Source organism: Cardiocondyla obscurior, linkage group LG13 (genome assembly GCF_019399895.1).
Source record: "Cardiocondyla obscurior isolate alpha-2009 linkage group LG13, Cobs3.1, whole genome shotgun sequence".
In the NCBI taxonomy this organism is placed as follows: Eukaryota; Metazoa; Arthropoda; class Insecta; order Hymenoptera; family Formicidae; genus Cardiocondyla; species Cardiocondyla obscurior.
The window spans coordinates 2024622-2044172 of NC_091876.1; the positions used below are offsets into that span (position 1 = coordinate 2024622).

Here is a 19551-nt window from a genome sequence, read left to right on the forward strand (position 1 = left end):
GACTAACAACGACACGCTCGCTCTTTCCTGGCGACCCTCCAAAAAACCGCGCTAGCTGGTCGAAAACATGTGATAATTATCGCTAGGGAATAAACAACGCAAGCGAATATCTTCTTGCAACAGAAATCGCTTCGACGATTTGCGCAATTAATTTTCGTACAGGATCAATAACTTAATATTTGCAACTCGAAATATATTAGAGCTAAGCCATAAAAGAGTTTGGAGATTGGATCGTTGCCCGCCTGTGCTCCGGTATATCGCTACAAGATATACTCTGTACAGATTAAGTGGCGTTTTTAAGAGAAATGAGCTTCTGCTCGTCGAAATGAGAGCTCCCGGTCTTTTGTCATTCTTTCACAAAAAGCCTCCTCGTCCTGGCTTTTTATCGACTTTATTCTACCCACTCGATTTCGTGTCAGGAACAAAATTAGATACTTTCAGGCACGGTGGACATGTGATATATTTTGCCCGCTTTCATTTTTACAATTAAACGAGGAACGTAATTATTTAAAAGTCAAAGTCGTTGACGGAATGTACGTAAAGTTGTGCTTTGAAAAAATTGGCTGGTTTCTAAGAAAGAAGAAAAGAAAAAAAAAAATGCGACAGTCTTTTTGCAGAAAAAGTCGTTTGTTTATATGAGAATTCCTTTTAGAACTTTGCTTCAGTAGTCAAGGTCTCAGTCGACGAAGGGAATTCGCTTTTTATCGCGGACGAAGGATCGTTGCGCAGCTATTCTTCATTTCTCCTCCTCTTATTGTCTTGGCCGGTCCGGCAAAATCTACTCGGACGTAACGGCGGAGGCAATAAAACGGCGAGAAGTTTTCTTTTATTACCTTCCGTTCTCGCGGCTGAAACAAAATTTTCTCCTTTCCTCCGCTTCCTTCCTCGTTTTCTCGGAGTGTGAACTTTGGAACTTCGCGGGTTATTTTAACTTCCGACAAGGGGGACAAAGAGATTCTCTGTCGCGATGCGCATAACGCCTCGCGAACGATTATTTTGCTATCCGTGTACAAAACGATTGAACGTTGGGGGGAAAACGCGGGGCCCGACCTTTATTGTCGAGTTGATGAATCAAAGAACTAGGTAGAATAACCCGGAAGAGTAACACGTGAGAGCGATCCCCGGCAAGAGGCGCGAGTGAAAGTGAAACCGTCCGACAGGTGTGCCTAACCGATCGAAGAATCACGTGGCGATGAGGAGATCTTTGCGCCTTTAGCGAAATTCGTGGGGGTCACGTTAATATCCTAGAATCCATTCGTAATTTCACCAGATACCGGCGATTACAACGACGTAATTGCGCGCGTGCGGATAAAATATTACGAATAAGCCGAAAGGCGAGCCTGCCGGGTTTTTCTTTCGCCGCCGTGATAAGAGACGGGGATAAGAAGAGCGTCACGGGGGAGGATGAGAATAAAAAAAAGATGGGTGTGGCCACCGTCTGGTGGAACTCTGACTCACCGTGACCTCGTCCTGGGACGGCCGGCCGAATTGTGACGAACCAGTGGTTTTATCGCCGGATTATTATTGAAAAGGAGCAGCCTCGATGCGATTGCCATTGCAATCGAAGGTAGAGATCGCGCGAGGTCTTACGGTCGCGCCGAAATTTCGCTCTGCGACGGTCGTTAGTAATCACGGCGCGATTTCGCATTATCGGGATTTCTGGCGTATACGCGCTATGCACGCTCGCGAAGAATGAATGACGTGTCGATTTCGTGCTCTACATAATTCGTAACAAAGGTTTAACATCCGCGCCGGTTGCCATCGCGCTATCAATCGAGCAGCCGAACTCGAGCATCAAACAGGTGCTCATCTTTCGACCTAGAATTTCAAGTATTACTTCAACTGCCGAGCAATATGCGGCCTGTGCACATATCGATTTACCTAAAAGTGGAGCACTCGTAGTCCGACGTATACAGTCGCGAAAAAAAAAAGAAGAAAAAAAAAAAGAAAAAGGAAAAAAGAAATAAGGTATCAATGCGCCATGAAAAGGAAGTAGAGCGTAAACCTGCGTATAATAATTGGCTGTAAATTGCGAGAAAACTATGTCCATTGAAATAAAAGCGGAATATTATATTTCTAGAGTCTAAGATTTATCCTCGCGGTTATTCAAAGGCTCGTGCTCTCTATTTTTTTTCCCCAGGATATTTTATCCCGGGTCGTCTTTTTGAGTCCCGGCAAATCGATCCTGAGATCTTTGAGAGATTTCGCCGGCAATATCGGCCTCGTTTCTTATTTGCAAGTGCGCCGACAGCAGGCTATGATAGCGATATCAATTAATCATTTCAGATAACCCAGAAGCGGTAGAGAAAACAGTCATTTAAATTATTTCCGTTTATTGTATGAATTTATTGCATTTTTATATTTTCATAAATAATGCATAGCTTTAGACAGGCCTGTCTAAATAACAAAAGCAGATTCGCGCGAGATGAATTTGCGGCACTTTTTCAGCCATGCGAAAGTTTAATTACGTTACCGTTTCCGACGTAATCTCCTTCGCCTACGTGTTTCCGGTATATTTTTATTATACACGATTTCTGTGTAGATTTCGCATCGACTGCCGTTATATTCTGATTTCAATAAAAATTAGAAAGTTAAAATACGAACGTATCAGAGTTTGCTTTTGCTTGCAAAAGTTATCAAGTTTTTTTTTTAATATTTATTTTATTAGATACTGAGACACGCTTCGTTTTTTGCGTCGCGACTGTCGTTTATTTTCGCTTTATTAAGAACGTTATAATTGCGACGGATTTCGCGCGCAATCGTTTTTTTTTTTTCCTTCTTTTTTTAATAAAGCTGAGGCGCGCACACTTAACCGCGTCGTTTACGACTCACATATTCAGCAGGAACGGCTATATATACTCGGTCTAATGAAAAAAGCGATTCCCGCCATACACGCCCACGGATGATCGGCAATCTGATTTATTCAAGAAATCCTTTTTGCACATTCGACGTCTCATCGGGTGGCCTTCAGACGGAATAAATATGACCGAGAGTAACCGATAAGAAGATTAATACCGCTTAGCGAAAGACAGAAACTCAGGCTTCCTTCACTTTGCTTTTTCTTCTTTTCTGTTACAGCGATTTCAACAGCTTGAACAAGGATGACGTGTACAGAAACAACGAGCTGGCTTTCAGAACGGCCGAGCAGCATCTCGGGATTCCTGCGCTTCTGGACGCCGAGGACATGGCGTCTTGTACAGTGCCCGATCGATTGTCCATTCTCACCTACCTCTCGCAGTTTTATCAAACTTTCGGAGGTAAGTCACGTCGTGATATATTTTTTTTTTTTCGCCGAAAGCAGGTCGGCTCTGTTATTAAAAGAAAGTAACGCTCGCAAATGCGGTTTAGCTTATCCGCGTTTTAATACGAGTTGTATGGAAAAATGAATCTTTATGCAAACTTAATTTGCATAATTTACATTTCTATCGCGATGCATCAGGGTTCGTACGATTTCTATCGAGATCCCTGTAGCCGTGAACAGCCGGCAAATTCGATTGCCTCTTGCACGCACGGTTAAAAACGTTCTCGCGATTTCGCGTCGCGTCTCCGACGGTGACATTTTTTATTTCAATTCGCGGAGCGCAGACTGCGGAAAAAAAAGGTGGGGGGAGGGGGGTTTATCGGCACACACATCACGTTCGTTTTCAGGTTGAAATCAGCCAAGTCCGATCGACAGGCGTGACGTTCGAAACGTCGCGGCGCATTAATGTCTCGTATGCTCGACACGATCGCACGGCCCGTTAGTAAATGGGCCGCGCCGATTGCGCCCATGTCACCGATTGGTTTCTAGCTTTCTCCTCGTCGCGGGACCGGCGTATCTCTTGCAATTGTCCCTTCGATTAATATCGCACGTACGATGACGTCTGTCGCGGAAGTCGCTCTATACGAGCCCCGAGGTCGGTATCTGCCCCGACAATACGAATCTCCAGAATACGAAGCGTGGATCGTTTAAGAATTTCGAGTAATTTTTTTTTTATAGATAATTTTATAGATAATTTTGCCGAAATTTTTCTTGTTTCGTTTACGGTATGATTTGCGATATCTTTGCACTTTTTACGAGCGACAGCACGAGACTGTGGCTTCGTACGAAAAAAAATAAAAAAAAAACGTGAAGAAGCTTGTGCCGATGTGTTTCATTTGTCGTTTTTATCGGCCCCGCTGGTTATCTCTGATTATCAGGAGCGCAATTAGCTGGCTGTCCGATTGCGAGGCTGGCTTTGAAAATTTGAGTAGCCACTTGTTGAGTCGCCGCAAGATTTGCATTCCTTTTTCCGCGGCTTTTTCGCCTATCTCGATCGGAAAATAGCTGCCGCTAACATCGACCCCTTTACGTTATCGTTTACAACCACTTGTTGAACGAACGTTATTACGTCGTCCTCGCCGTTGTTGCGAAATTTTCGTTCGTCTTTGCGGCGACAAATGCGAATTTATGAGTGATTAAACGCGTCTCGCGGGCAGGATTTATTATTTTTTTTTCTTTCTTTTATTCAAACATCTGCACGAATAATCCCGTTAGTTATAATTTATACTATTATCGCGCGCATTAAATTTATCTTGTCCCGTTAAATAGCGATTCTTCAAAAGAACCGATTTGAAAACATTTTTAAAAGTAATATTTCTTAAAGACCGAGCCAGTGTTTCGATCGATAAAAAACTTGCTAAAAAAAAAATCACGTTTGAAAAGTTAAACTTTAATAGTAAATCAAACGGATATTTCATGTATTGCGATCCCTTTTTTTTTCTTAGCTGACTCGTACCGAGAAGATTGGCGTAAATTGTTCCATCTTCAAGTCCCGACTCGCTTTGAAACCCGGCGGCGTTTCGTTACGCAGAACGTCGATGTTATAACGTGCCTCTCTCGCGTCGTGATCTCTAATCTTCGTGCTCTGCAATCGCGCTCGCAGCTGCGAGCGCGGGGAAGCACGCGATTTGCCGAGGATATCATTCGAGCTTATTAAGCGATCTACGCGTCGCTAGAGACGAGATATTCGCCCCGATGCCCGATAATCTATTAAAAATTTCCTTGTTTTTTATTTTTTTTTTTTTATCTTTTATTCCGCATCTCGCATCCTCTTGGAATTTCAGTCTCGAATTAACAGTACCGTTAACCTTTGAACGACGTCTAATCTCGCGACGAGGAGGAAGGAAGACGGGACCCGTTGCATTGTATAATAAATGGTCGGCCGGTCGCGAATTAACGCGATCGCGAGGACCTACCTGAGCGTACCCTGAAATCACTACCTGCAACGAGAAAATTACTCGGTAGCCGATGTCCCGGGCCGCTTTATAGCTACATTAGACCGCGTTCTCGCAGTCGGGATTGGACTCGGCGCTTCTCCCGGACGAGCGGACGATAATGCTGAACGTTCGTCTTGCTTTATAGCGCGGCGAGCGGCTAAGCGGAAGATGGAGATGCACTTATCAAATCTTGCTACTACAGAGGATACTCCCTCGGCCACTCTCTACTTACAACGCGTCGCGTTCAGCAGTATCGACCGCGCCGGTGATAAAACGAGAGAATAGAAAACCGAGATAAATGAGCTTCCCCGAGCGAAGCCTGGTTATTACAATGCGCATTTCGCATTCCTATCTCCCGCTGGAAAAAGAGAGGCTTGCGCGGGGAAAAAAAAAAAAAAAATAATGTCGCGCGAATTTACACTTTGAATTGCACGCGGGTTGAATCGGCATAAATAAGCAGTTTTATGCAAATGCACCGAGCCGGATAACTCTTTCTCCGTATCGCCCTGCAAAGAAGTCAATATTGTCGTACGAATAGAGGCATACTTCCCGCTGCTACTCACCGATCGCAAGTCGATTGATATTTTTAGCCGAGACGTGCATAAATACACTTGTTGCGAAAGACACTCGCGCGAATTGACGAGAACGTTACGCTTTTCACAGGATCTTCACCCAGTCGTTTGGCGACGAGTAGGACGGCCGAAGCCGACGCTGACGAGAGGATCGCCCCCGTTCCGGAATCTCCTAAACAAAAGGTGAGCTACGATCAGTTTGGTCGGGTCCGATCGAGGACAAAAAACACGCTTTTCGTAACTTCCTTCTGCCCGGCTCCTCTCCTTTAATAAACGTCATTACGTAATTTTATACGTAGTTATATAGTTTCGTAAGTACTGCGAGCTTTGGAAGCTCCTTCAAGCTTTTTCCAGAGTGGAGAACTACGCGTCGTGACACGTTGAGCGTTGAGTTGATACTCCTTGTTAGCTTACGCAATCGCGAATCACCTTCGCGGGAAATTATTCGCTGTATCGAGTATAGCTGCGACAAATCGTTTCACTTTCCGCGGACTTGAACGCGACGTCGCGAATTGGTGGTCGGTCCAGCGATCGCGTGGACTTTACGAGCCACGTGTTACATGACTTTGACGCTGCTCGATGTATTAATCATTTTTCTTTTTTCTTGCTTTCGTCTCTCTCTTTCTCTTTCTTTTTCTTTAGCCGCGTAATACGTATTCGTTGCGAGACCGGTCGACCTACTTTGCCGTTCGGTTTCAGACGGGCATTTATAAGCGTGCTGGAAAATATTCCGAATTTCTTCGCGTTAGATCGCAGACGGGAGTCTCGAGGACAGCTTTCGAGCTGTGCGTATCGGCCATTCTTGCGCGGTTTACCTTGACACCGGACCGTGCTGCAACAACAACCAACAACAAATGCCATCGTCGTTGCATTTGCGTAATCACGCGCGCATTATCGACACACACACACATTCATACATACACTCACACACTCGCGAGCGTTCCCCCTTTTTTTTTTCCAATCTTTACGTACACACACGCGGGCACGTGCCCTTTTTCCATTATCTCGCTCAAAGACCGGTCGCAGATGGGAGCGTAGGCGACGAGAGATAGGCCTGCTCGTCCACACGATTGCACACACGTAGTAACGACGCACCCTGCATGGACGGTCGATTATATTTTTCTGTCAATTGCATTTCAGGATCCGTTAGTTTTACACACTCGCGAAAGATGCGACGGCGATAAATGGACGTAGTTGTTATGCAATGTGCAACTGTGCTGTATGCCTCGTGTGAAATAATTTTGCACCTTCGGCGGCTTTGTGGCCTCTAGCGAATGATCAATTGCAGTCAGCTCCGTCAGTGTTTCAGAGTGTCTTAGTTTTACATGTTGCGAATACGAAAATTTGTCATGTCTGCTACGTCTGCCGCCTGTCACTCTCGTCCAAAAAAAAAAAAAAAAAATTAAGAGAAAAGAAAGAAAACCTTTTGTGCTACGTCGTTCCTCTTTCCAGACCTTCGTGCAACAAAAGCCGCCGCGATCTCGCAACTGCTCGCAAACTCTTCCGCGTAGAAAAACGACTCGAGAGAGAATAACGCCCCGGTGTACGCGAAACGAACGAGTCCCGATGGAGAAGCGCGCAATTAGCGTGCACCGCGTCTGTCCCGGGGACCCATTCAGTCGGTGATTTCGTAGCCAACAATGACCGCTTCTGTCAATCACGCCGGCCGTTTCCGTGATCCCGATTCCGGTCACTTCCTCGCGCTTGCCAACGTCCACTATCGCCGCTCATTGTTAGACCGACGCAGATAATCGTCTTTAATACGCGATTGCTCGACAACGCGACGAAAACGGCGAGAAAACGTCCGGAGGATCTAGCGAATTGCGGAAAAACCCGGGACCGTATTAAAAAAAAAAGAAATATTCGTTCAATTATTTTTCTGCTCATTGTGTATTCGTACCAGTATCGACAGCTACCTCGTCTTCCTTTCCTTCGAAACCCCCTTTGCCTTCGCGCGTGCAAGAAGTTACTCCCGCTTCGAAACCGGCCGTAGTTTACTCTCGAATTTCTTCAAAGTCCTCTCGACGGCCCGGCGGTGTTTCCAACATTATTTCCGAGTAACCGCGAATAGCGGAGTTTCTCAGTAGACGCCTACTAGGACTCTGAAAATGTTGCTTGACTGGTTCAAAGTAGAAGTCACGCGAGCGCTAGGTCAGATTCTGTTACGGAGTTGTGACAATTCCGGTGGCAGACGTTATAAGGCGTTAGAGAAAAGTTCGCCGTGCGATTCGTCGATCGTGTGTCGCGTGGTGATTAACTCGTTTGCAGTATTGTATCAACGTGACGCGACGCGATATGCGATTACGAAATCCTGGCTGTTTCGCCGGATATCGCGGACTTGGTCTCTCGTTCTTTTTTTTTTTTTTTTTTTTTTTTTTACAAATTGGTCGTGCAACTCGGTTCGCTCAAATAAAACGAGTCGGTGAAATAATGTAGCGTGTACGTTCTCGCGTGGGTCGAGTTTCGTTTATTACGGCTTCGCGCAAACTGCCCACCATACTTGAGCCGACGCACGTGAGTCACTCGGTAAGCCTACAAAGACCATCCGTCTGGTTGACGTGAAGCGAAAAATCTGCCTGTAAATGCCGGCGTGGGTTATTCCAATGAAAATTAATCGAGGCGCAATTATTTCGCTCGCGAATACGCGCGAATCGAAGCTAACCGGGGGAAAAAAACTCTCGGTACGTTCCTCGCATCGAAGCGTATGTGTCAAATCCCATCTCTCACCGTATGTTTTTGTTCTCCAGGAGGAAAGCTTGGACTTAATGGGGCAATATAAACCTGAAATATTCTGCTAGAAGGTAATTCTCGCTTTGTCGTTATTGTTTTGCTTGCCTATGGTTGATCGTTGTTAGGTAACTTGCATGCTGGCATGTACCGACACACATACGCACCACATATGCGGCTGCGATCATTTGATAACGCGCACGGGTGTAATTTGGGTGAAAGAAAACGGGAGATTTATACCCGGCGGGATTATATCTCCTTCTTTTTATTTATTTTTATTTTTTTTTCCCCATCGATAACGGGAGAGAAAGAGCGTGGAAGTAGAAATCCCAGCGTCGCGGTCAGACTGGACTCGAAAAAGAAGGCGGAGGTAAAAGAATCGAGTTTTGCAAAGAAGCTCGCGCAGCCTCTGCTCGACTCGCGGTTCTCGCACCGGACGGCCTGTCTTATTACTACTTGTAGAAATTGTCACGTTTTCTCACGTCATGCTAGCTAACGACACTGATGAGCAGGGCGGCATTATTCACCGTTTATTTCACGTTTTTTTTTTCCCATTTTTTTTTTTTTCCTTTTTTTTTATACACTACACGCATAAACGTAGTCGTCGCAGTCGTCGGACGGATACGTTTGCGCTTCTCTCTCGCTGGAAAATAAATTCGCGGTTGCGCAAAGGTTTGTCTGGGAAGCGCGATGCGAGAACGTTGCGAGTTTCAATGAGTTGTAAGATACGAATCGTCGTCGCGAAAGTCCTGTCACGTTTCTCGCGACCAGAGAACTCTTCTGTCGGAATAAACGATTCGCATGGCTGTGTGCCGACGTGCTGTATTCTTTGCATTTTTTTTTTCTTTTTTTAAATTTTGGCTGCCCGGAAAAAGCAAGTCGAATAATCGTCTGGCGACGCCTCGCGCCTGTTCCATTGTATATATAAATATTAATTAATAATCGCCTCCTCAATTTCTCCGCGCGAAAGTTTATCGGCTTGCGCCGAAATACTAGCCCACCAGCGGTTACGTTATTCGCATCATTTACGGAGCCAAATGAACGCCGGGGAAGGTAATTAATCGTGAGCGGCGACTCGCCTGAACACGACGTTCTATTTATAAGTCATTGGCATTCGTTGCGTATGCCCGATACGCGCACACGCACGCGTGCGGTCGCTCACTCATGTAATAGAAATCGGATGCGCGGTCAGCAGCCTCTCTCCGCGAGTTCCACACAGTTCGTATCCCCCCGGTGTGTCGGCATCCTCGGTGCGAGGATCTCATTTATATAATTACGGTAAGGAAGCACCGAAATTTCCCTCACGGCTTACTTTCTTCCGAGACAAAGGCTTCATTTAACCGCGAATCAATTCTCACGTATACGCCAACGTTCGGCGGCGGGAATGCGTAATACGCGTGCGGTAAAAGCCTCGAAACTGAGAGGCGTGCCGACGAATATGTAACGAAGGTACCTAAATTTTCGGTGGCACCGAGAGCGACGTGTCGCCGACGCGAAAAGCCGATTAACGTTGCGTTCGTCGCCGATTAAATTAATTAATCGTGCGTTTAATGCCGCTGCGAGAATCGATACGCGGGGATGGCTTGTCGAAGGCCAATGTTTACGCACTTTGCAAAATCGTCGACGCGAAATGCCGCGGTGACACGCCAGCGTTTCGGCAGACCCGCGGCATTCTCAACCCAGATCCCGTTTAATTAATCGCGTAGGTAATCACGTTACGAGTATGCCAATAAAAATGTATTGACTCTCGGCACGCTCGCGATAACGCGGTATTTATTTAACAGCGCGAAGAGAAAGCGATTGCGATGAAATTAAATCACGAAGCAGTTTTTTTTTCCTTTTTTTCTCCCTTTTTATTTATTATTATTTTATATCATTTCACGATTGATCGCGCTTTATTTAGCCGTTTATGAAAAACTCGTGCGGGGCACGCCGATGAAACTTTAACGGGGAATTGATCTTTCAGTTAGCCAACTATCGTTCAATTGCATTTGGTGCAATTGATCAAGAGAAAGATCAACAGCGGGTACTTTAGTCGTTGCAGATGGGCGACGAAAGATGCTCGAGAATAGATTGCCTGTTATTACATATTATTCATCGCTCATTAATTAAATCAATTTTCTTTCAACTCGAATCTCATTTACGTACGCGTATAAATAAATAGGAGCCGGTAATAAATTTTTCATGATTTCTACGTGTCTGTCAAAGAAGAACATAAAGAGAGAGAGAGAGAGAAATAGGGAAAAGAAATTTCTTTGTAGACTTTTACATAGAATCAATATTTCTGTAATGTCAAATAATATCAAAATAATGCTCAATAAAACGTCTGCGATATTGAAATATCGTAAAATTTTTTCTCACAGTGCCGAATGTTCCTAGACCGCGGGCACAAAGAAATTCGGAGAATCTCCCTCGCGTTCTTACGTCAATACTCGGAAAGTTGAAAAAGGAGTTCCAGAAAAAGAATATTCTACGTACAGTCACCGGGGCTCTCACAATCCCCGGAGCTTCGACGAGTAATGCACGTTTCATTTTTCCACGACAAAGATTTAACATGATGCCGTTCTTTTCTTATCCCGAAACGTTACCTTTCTCATTATTACGCCGCGCGATACACCAGCGCTGGTCCGTATTCCCGCATTTTCTCTATACGAGTCACCCCCCGATCCAATGCATTATTGGCTTCACCGGACGCTAGATGCATAACGCGATAATATGAGAGATGTATGGCCGGTTGGCGTTGTGGAAATTCGCTAGCTGCAAAAGACCGACGCGCGAGAGTAACTCGATATCCAATGGCTCGTTACAAATGCGCGACCTACAATTTGCCAATATTTATCTCCAGCTGTATGCTCTTCCAGCCGAGGGAAGAAACGATTTCCGCAATAGGGCGATAACGTCGTAGAATTTTGCGCCGTATTAAAGTCTAATGCTTTTTAACGATTTCAGAGTAATTGCGAGTACGCGCGAGAAACTAATTTAGAGAATGAGATCGAGTCACCGATAAAACCCGCGGGATGGTGGTGGCGGTGGTGGTAGTTGTGTAAAACTGCGTGCATTTTATTTGCTGCCGCCGTGTTAGAAACGTAAAGTGAAAAGTAAAATAATGACAACTTTTTTTAACACACGTCTGACTTGATAACGCAGGTGGGGTCGCGTCTGGGGATGCGGAGGGATCCATGCGCCGTATGCGGGCTGCCGGTCTTCCTCGCGGAGAAGCTGCTGGTAGCACGTGTTCCTTATCATCGTACTTGCTTCCGATGTGCTCGCTGCGCCAACCAGTTGATGCCGGGCAACTACTACGAGACCGAGCAAGGCCAGTACTGTTGCGAGACGTGTCCGGACGAAGAGGAGACCGACGGTGTACGCCACAAGTACGTCGACTCGGACATGTCCGGTACGGAGAGCGAGATGAACGAGCCGAGGCCACTCAGCGACGAGGAGAAAACCGAAAGAAAGGTCTGTTTTTGCGCTTTCAAGTTTTTTATTTGATTATTAGTGAAAATAAGACAGATTTTTTATCAAGTTTTTTTATGTGCAGAGTATACTGGAGAACGCTGCGGTGCCCGATTTAATATCCCATACGTCACAAATGCGCAAGAGTTTCATGACCAGTCATCTTCTTTCGGAGAAGTACGATGAGCCCGTCGCGAAGGATTCATTCGCGAGCACGAGAGACATCGACTCGGATTGTCGCGAAGAGACAACAGAAAGCAGGGTCGACTCGGCATTCCCAGACGTCGACGAGAATGAGGAGGAGGAGCAGGACGAGCAGGAGCTGGAGGAAGAATCCCATAGCTCCGTGATGGATTCTCCGGATATGGAGGAGTCCAATATTAATCGATACGATGTACATAGCGCGTTAAATAGCTTAGACATTAAGAGCGACGAGAATCAGCGGTCGACTGCCATTTCATTCCATGACATAGATAAGAAAAGAAGAGAGGAGAATACCAAAGAGTCGCCAGGACGCGCCGTTAAACCAGCCAATCCCGAGACGAGACTGTCGTTGGTTCAAAAAAGACTCCAAATGTTTGAGGCTCAGGATGAAAAGAATCGCGTTGATAACGTGGGCCAACGCGAGGAAATAAATGTAATGACATCACAGGGTGTTACGATGGTTCAGGGCGACTCCTGGAACGACCTATCTCCGGACGTTCTTTCAGTAAATGAAGAAGAACACCCGGAAAAGAGGCTCGAGAAAGATTTGATAATTAAAAATATTCAGAAAGGTAAAGATAGTATCGAGAATGTCGGCATACAACAAAAAGAAGGCTTAAAAGTTGTAAGTAACGAGAAGAGCGAAATAAATTTTTCCAAGGATATCGTACAGGTGAATAACGAAGAACAGACTGATGAAAGTGAGCATCTAAAGGATGATTCAAAAGCCAGAAGTATCGAAAGGCGAAAGGAGAACATGGCGAAGATTGAGAACGAACAAATCGATGACGAGCAAGTGAATGAGAAGCATTACGAAAGTGCCATGGGAAGCAGCGTGCTGACTGCGAAAGGTATTAATTTAAGCGATAAGGATTATCCGGATGATTTGAATCCTTTCAAAAGTGACGAAGAAGACAACGCTGTAGAAGCGAAGCCACAGACTGTGATAGACAGCTCTAAAAACAACAAGGTGTCGACAAACCCATTTGACAGCGAGGACGAGGACGTCGAGGCCGATATGCCGAAACCGGCGGTAAGAAATAAGTTGGAAAATCGAGAAGTGCCCGTAACCAAGCGAGTTCTAGCTGCGCCACAAATCAACCTTAATCCATTTTGGAGCGACGAGGAAGAGGAGCACGGTAGCGACGAGGATAAACGAAACAGAACGCTGCCTGGAAGTATACCTGTTCCAAAACCGCGTACTCTCAAGTAAGTTTTATATTTCATTGTAGCAATACTGTATGCAAGAATATCAATCTAATTTCTTTTTTATTTCGGTTATACGAACAGGAGTTCCGAGGTAAATGCGTCACGAAGAACCGATTTAAATCGTGGAAGTTTATACGCATCTAATAGTTCCTTAACTAGTTCTGAATCAACCACAACTCCCAGTGGAACGTACAAGAAGAAAAAACCTGCACCACAGCCACCGGTAGCGAAAGAATTGTTTTTATCTGAGCAACATGAGTCACCTATACTCAAATCACGTGAAGGCACATTATCGTATCACGTAAGTCTTAAGATACAATGTTTCTTCAATTTTTTTTTTAAGTATTAATTTACATTTTTTGATTTAGCAATAAAAAATTGATTACATTACGTATACAACACATGTCTACATTACGTACGTAAAGTTTAGAATTAATTTATTATTTTATTTTCTCTTCCAACAAAGGATTTATCACCTCGAACAACGCCACGAGCTCGAAAAACTAAACCGGCTCCTCCACCGCCAATGCCAACCAGCACACCTCGCAATACATCGACTGGCAATGCAATAAATTTTGATGAATCTCCCATAATCAAGTTGCGCAGAGATGATGAAAATTGGAGCTTGTGGGAGGATCAGAAGACAAATAAAGACGAAGCGAATAGAAATAGACAAAGTTTGAGCAGTACGTCGTGCACCAGCAGTGCCTCTTATACATCTTATGCTGATAAAAGCGTGCAAGGAAAATGGAAAAGGAAAAAAGGTCCTGCCCCACCGCGACCAATTCCGCATAGAAGAAAGGTAAATTATTTTTTTTTTCGTCTTTGTTGCGTAACTTTTATGTAAAACTTTTGCTGTTAATTTTTTAGTTAGATTTTAAGACTTGAAAAATATAGAAATAATATATAAGATTATATCGTTTTTGCTTGTAGATCAAAGTGATATCTATGAAAGACGTAAAATTAGAATTAGACGAGATAGAATTACAACAACAAGGATTAGAAAGACAAGGTGTGCGGTTGGAAAAAGTGATACGGGAAAAATGTGAACCCGTAGAAAGAAATGGATCAGAGAACGGTAAGCATACAATAAATACGAATAATATTTTACAAAGATATTAACATTTAATTTTCTTGACAGATTCATCGCTTCCTACGTATCTGGAGGAATTGATGTTAGAGTTGTTCACATTAGTAAATGAAAAAAACGAATTATTCAGAAGACAGGCCGAGTTAATGTTATTACGAAGGCAACAAAGATTGGAAGAAGAGCATGCCGAAGTGGAATATCAAATACGATGTCTTATGTGCCAACCAGAAGCTACTAAAACAGATTCTGACAAACAGAGAGAAGAAGCACTAATACAAAGGTATTCTATTTTAGAAAAAAAAAAAAAAATATGAAACAACATTAAAACATTAATAAAAATACATAATATATAAACACTTTCTTTTTGTAGGTTAGTAGAAATTGTGGAAAGGAGAAACGAAATTGTTGAATGTCTAGAAATGGATCGTCGAAGAGAGGTAGAAGAAGATCGAAGTATTAATGAACATATGGGTTTATTTGCTGGTAAGCAATACAATAGTATATATCAATATAATAATGCATGTAATAATGTCAATGTAATAAACTACAAGCTTTCGTTTAAACTCACATTTATTTTTTTTTCTTTTTAGCGAGGAATAAAAACGAGCTATTAGGCAGAGATAATAATTCTAATGCAGGAAAAACAAAAAAGGGAAAAATGGAAAAGTTGAAAGAAAAGAAATTAAAAAAGGTCGTAAAAAAAGATGCCGATAAAGATGTTGATGAAACTGAGGTAAAATTAAAACGTCATAATAAAAGAAGATGGTTTTGAATTGCGATAATATTAACAGTTAATAAATATAATAAAGATTTAAAGTAATAAATATTTGATATTTAATACTTTTATATATATATATATGTTTTTTAACACTGTTATTTGTACATGTAGAAATCGATGTTAAGATTAATAATAAATTTATCGGTTTAATTGCTTCAATCGCGGTGCAAGTGCTGTTACAGTCAGTAGCAACAGTGGTGGCTCATAGTGGACTTTCTCAGAATTAGCTAACCGAGCGCCGTTCTCGTCAATTTTGTAGCCTCCATGATTGAAGGTAACAGCCATTACAAAAAAGGCGTGGCCACAAACTTGGCGGGAACGGCACTCTGACAGTACCACGTACTTACTCTTCCTATCCTATATATTATTCTTCCTATATTTCCTGATATTTTTTGAGCATTTTCGGGTATTCGGCCTACTCGCCGCAGCAAAACTTCGGAATTGACAGATTTATTATCTAATTTATTTTTAATTTTTAAGTCGTATGTACACTGGAAAGCATATATGGCTTAATAATTAAAAAAAATAAATATAAATAATGTCGGAATTTATATTTAAATTATATTTAAAGAAACTAAAGGTGATGAAATACAATGTAAGATATATTCTTTAAAAAAATATAAATAGCAAATAATGCGCGTGCTTTGTATTATTCAGTAATTATAAATCAGTAATACTATAGTAAAAACGAATATTAAACCTTTTGAAAAATCTTCAATATTTGAACCGGTGCGTCAATGGATTGTATCGATATAGTAGATTTTGGCGAATTACATTCTTCAAAAGCAAGATTATAGTTTCCTGAAACCAAAGAAAATTTCCATTTAAATTGTGGAATTTTTTTTTTTAACTAATAACTGTAAAATATAAAATATACCTAAGTGCTTCAAAAATAGTGAAATAGTATTTTCATTACGAATCGTTGCAGCAAAAATAGCGTAATTACTGGGTGTCAAAAGGCACTTTAATTCAGATATCAATAAATCGAACATGCTGCTCTCGTATAGAATGTCGGCGGCAATAATTACATCAGGCTGCGACAGATCCTCTGACAGACGTTTATTAATATCTTCCCATTTCAAATCCATCACTTGAACATCACTCTGCTCATATTTTAATTGCAACTTAAGTTTTGGCGTTCTTTCAGATGCATTAATACGTAATAATTCGCATCGTTTATTTGGCAAAAAATTGAGTTTTATATTCTCACACAACACATCCAATACCATTGGATGACAATCTGAGAAAATATACTGCTTTGGGGAGCATGTAATAATTACACTCATGCCAGTTAATCCAATTCCACAACCAAGTTCCAATACATTTTTTCTATAAAACTGTTCTTTATTTTCGGCACACCATTTACTCAATGCCAAGGCACCCTGTCAACAATTAAAGACGATTTCAATACACAGATAATTCTTAAAAATGTTTTATCAAGCAATTTGAACAACTCTTGTAGGTCACAGAATAAAATTAAAAAATATAATACCTGCCAGCTACATAAGCCTGTAGTTCCTTCAGAGATCAAGTTTATGTTCTCCTTTAAGGTAATGTATCTCGACGTTTCGTTATCTATTAAAAAATGACGATAATGTACAGATTCTTCATCTGATAATGATACTAATCTACAATATGCTGCATATAAATCTTCATGAATTTCATTACCACTGTCTTCTATCTGGATTGTAAAAAGAAAAAATAATTATGTAGCCTATAGCTCTTGCAAAAATTAATTATATATTTTAATTATATACCTTTTGCATAAACAATTTCAAAAATGCTTTCTGATAGGAAGTCTTTATTGGATATTGTTTGATTAAGTCATTGTTTATCGTATTATCCAAGACTTGTTTCTGGATATCTAAACTGAAGCCACAATAATCCAGTGCCTGCAAAACGTTTCATTTACATTATTAAATTGTTATGATCGCAAAGAGTGAAATATGATGCAAGATTAGTAATGCATATACACCGTAAAATCCATTTTAATTAATGGTGCACAACAAAGAAATTGCTTTATCAAGCTTATATCAAGATCTTGATTCGCATAGCTATCCATTGATAGAACTTAAAATAAAAATAAAAATAAAAAAATCACCGACACGTCTTTAAGTTTAAATAACTGAAAATAAAAGAAGAGGTTATCGATGGATATCTCATCTCTGTAAAGAATACATTCCAAATTACAAATATCGTTGTCGACGACTCGAAGCGGATTTTAATGAAACTAAAATGGAATGTGAAAGGCGACTTAGGCTCGTTTCTATTAACAAAAATGAGCCACTTCTAATCACAATTTCGCTAGCTACGTATCTTATTTCTAACTCTTTAATCCAATTTTTTTTTTCTTCAGCTTCCTATCAACGAAGAATGGTTGAAATTAGATTCCACGTCGGTGGAAATAAAAAAATGAGCGCTTGGCGGGATGAATGGCGGACGGGCGGTCAGCGTTCTAGTTGCGGCCGCGCGATGGCGCCGGCATGCCGCGGCGCGTCCGCTTAGTCGACGGTGTCGCGCGCGACGCGCCGTGCCGTCCGGGTATTTGTCAATATCTGGTCCGGATTTTCGGCGTTCTGCGGTTCTGCGCTGAGACCGGAGCGCGCGCGTGCATCGTTCCTCGCGCAAACGGCACGCTGACGCGTACGAGGGGGACCGATCGCGACGTCGTTGCTCTCGATTACGCCGTGTCGTCGAGTGCCCACCCTTCGGGCGGGGGGGAAAAAAATATCCGCGGTGCGGGCGGCCTCTTCCCTTCGCCGTTCACGGGTGAGCGAGCGCCCGCCGTCGTGTCGCGTCGCGTCGCGTCGCGCGAACCTGGCCGAGCGAGTTCGGGAGTGCGAGGTGGTAGTAGTAGCAGCCCAGTGTACCTGTGTGCGCGGCCCCGCGTACCGCGGAGTGACGATATCCCCGCCGACCGTCGGGGGGTAGCGGGGGGGGTCATTGGGGGGAAGGAACGCGGCGTCAGTGACGTATCTTCTCGCGCGTCGTACGTGCGGAATAGAGAGCTGGTCGGGTGACGGCTACGTGAGATATCTACACCCAACCACGGAACGTCCTCCTGCCCACGAATGCGGTCCACGGCCGTGTGTTAAGATGTAAGTACCGCTCTCGTTACGCGAGCGAATCGCAGGGGGATAGGGGGAGGGGAGAAGGGGGGTCCGCCACGGCGGCGAGAGAAAGGTCCTCGTTGACGTCGCGCGGCTTCGTCGCTGGCATTGTTATAAACAAACCGGTTCGGCCGATCCACGAGCCTGCGTGCGAGCGTACCAGGTGTCTCGGAGTTAACAAACTCGTTCCTTCGGGTAGCTTGGGAATTTTCTACCGACCGATACATTTTTCGCCTAACCAGAGCCGGTGGACCAGTCTCTTTAGTTAGAACTGTTATTAATTCAAGAGAAAAAGTCTCAAGGGAGACTCGATAATAAAGTAATGTCGATTTTTTTACTTTGCGGGAGGAGGGGGTCTTTTCGCGGATCTCATAAATGTTGCGACGATAAAATTGGCGCATCAGACGTCCTCGCGGACGAGGTTTGGTCCGAGTTTCCGTGGCGGGTCCGGGGGGAATGTCCACGCTCGCTGATTCTCGAACACCCTGTATAACGACGTCGCCTACGCTCGCGCGTGCATGCGCGTCGGTGTGAGTGCGCACGCCACCGCGCCATTCGACCTGCGTTGTCCGTGCATGTGCACGACGGACGCACATGTGTCGGTCCCTCTTATCTCTTTCTCTCTCCCGCGTCCTCTCTCCGTAGCGTCGCGTTTAAGGGAGTATACGTGACAGGTACATGCGCGCGCGAAACCGGTCGGCCAACACTTTGGATGCCGCTTTTTGCAAAGGGCCGATCTACTCTCTCTCTCCCCCCGCGCCTCCACCTGCGCCACTTCTATCCTCACCCCCTTTGTTCCGTTCACCTTGTCACGCTCCGTTCTCCCGTCCAGCCACGATTCGCTCTCGCGAAAGTGTTGCGCGCCTAGAGGTAACAGAGGGAAGTGAAAGAGCCTCCGAGATCAGGCGAGAGGCGAGAGAGATCGATTGGAAAACCGTCTACAAAGATGCAAATGGGGTGGGATGATTTCGTGCCGCGAGAAGACGTTGACACCGTCCGATAAAAAAAGATATTTGACGAGGATAAATATATCGGATATCCGATACTTTGGGTGACCTCTTATTTCTTTTTCTTTTTTTTTTTTTTTTTTCTTTTTTTTCCTTCAGTCTAACATGATTAAGTCGAAGCAGCTCTCGTATACTTTGCAAATGCTCTCGAACAGAGCTT

General features: G+C 43.6%; 3 protein-coding genes across 4 annotated transcripts in view; 2 read left to right on the forward strand and 1 right to left on the reverse strand.

Moving 5' to 3' along the window:
* The window catches only part of Mical-like (MICAL-like protein), a 37467-nt gene extending 22034 nt beyond the window's left edge, over window positions 1–15433 (forward strand). The window contains exons 3-12 of the mRNA XM_070665254.1: window positions 3079–3257; window positions 5902–5993; window positions 11685–11996; window positions 12079–13406; window positions 13488–13707; window positions 13873–14208; window positions 14340–14484; window positions 14548–14776; window positions 14867–14979; window positions 15087–15433. Coding sequence (XP_070521355.1) covers window positions 3079–3257; window positions 5902–5993; window positions 11685–11996; window positions 12079–13406; window positions 13488–13707; window positions 13873–14208; window positions 14340–14484; window positions 14548–14776; window positions 14867–14979; window positions 15087–15268 — 3136 coding nt within the window. The 3' untranslated portion in view covers window positions 15269–15433. The remainder of the gene's footprint in view (window positions 1–3078; window positions 3258–5901; window positions 5994–11684; window positions 11997–12078; window positions 13407–13487; window positions 13708–13872; window positions 14209–14339; window positions 14485–14547; window positions 14777–14866; window positions 14980–15086) is intronic.
* A 219-nt stretch (window positions 15434–15652) lies between these two features.
* On the reverse strand, window positions 15653–17597 carry LOC139107567 (protein-lysine N-methyltransferase EEF2KMT). The gene is made up of 5 exons (XM_070665267.1): window positions 17250–17597; window positions 17032–17166; window positions 16767–16955; window positions 16152–16656; window positions 15653–16075 (listed from the first exon to the last, which is right to left on the reverse strand). Exons 1-5 carry the CDS (start codon window positions 17334–17336, stop codon window positions 15969–15971), a joined length of 1023 nt encoding a protein of 340 aa, XP_070521368.1. The 5' UTR covers window positions 17337–17597; the 3' UTR covers window positions 15653–15968.
* Window positions 17598–18203: 606 nt separating this feature from the next.
* Window positions 18204–19551, forward strand: part of Trc (Serine/threonine-protein kinase tricornered) — an 81677-nt gene continuing 80329 nt past the window's right edge. Inside the window, exon 1 of one of the 2 annotated variants that reach the window (XM_070665262.1) lies at window positions 18204–18372. In XM_070665262.1, the coding sequence (XP_070521363.1) occupies window positions 18371–18372 (2 nt within the window). In that variant the 5' untranslated portion in view covers window positions 18204–18370. The remainder of the gene's footprint in view (window positions 18373–19551) is intronic. The other variant, XM_070665263.1, reaches the window with a different exon arrangement.

Bases quoted from the DNA above. Each gene is read 5' to 3' on its own strand.
- LOC139107567 (XM_070665267.1), bottom strand. From the start codon at position 17,336: ATGGATAGCTATGCGAATCAAGATCTTGATATAAGCTTGATAAAGCAA. The intron at 16,956-17,031 runs GTATATAATTAA...TTTACAATCCAG, and splicing joins TGAAATTGTTTATGCAAAAG to ATAGAAGACAGTGGTAATGA. The intron at 16,657-16,766 runs GTATTATATTTT...AATTGTTGACAG, and splicing joins CAGGCTTATGTAGCTGGCAG to GGTGCCTTGGCATTGAGTAA.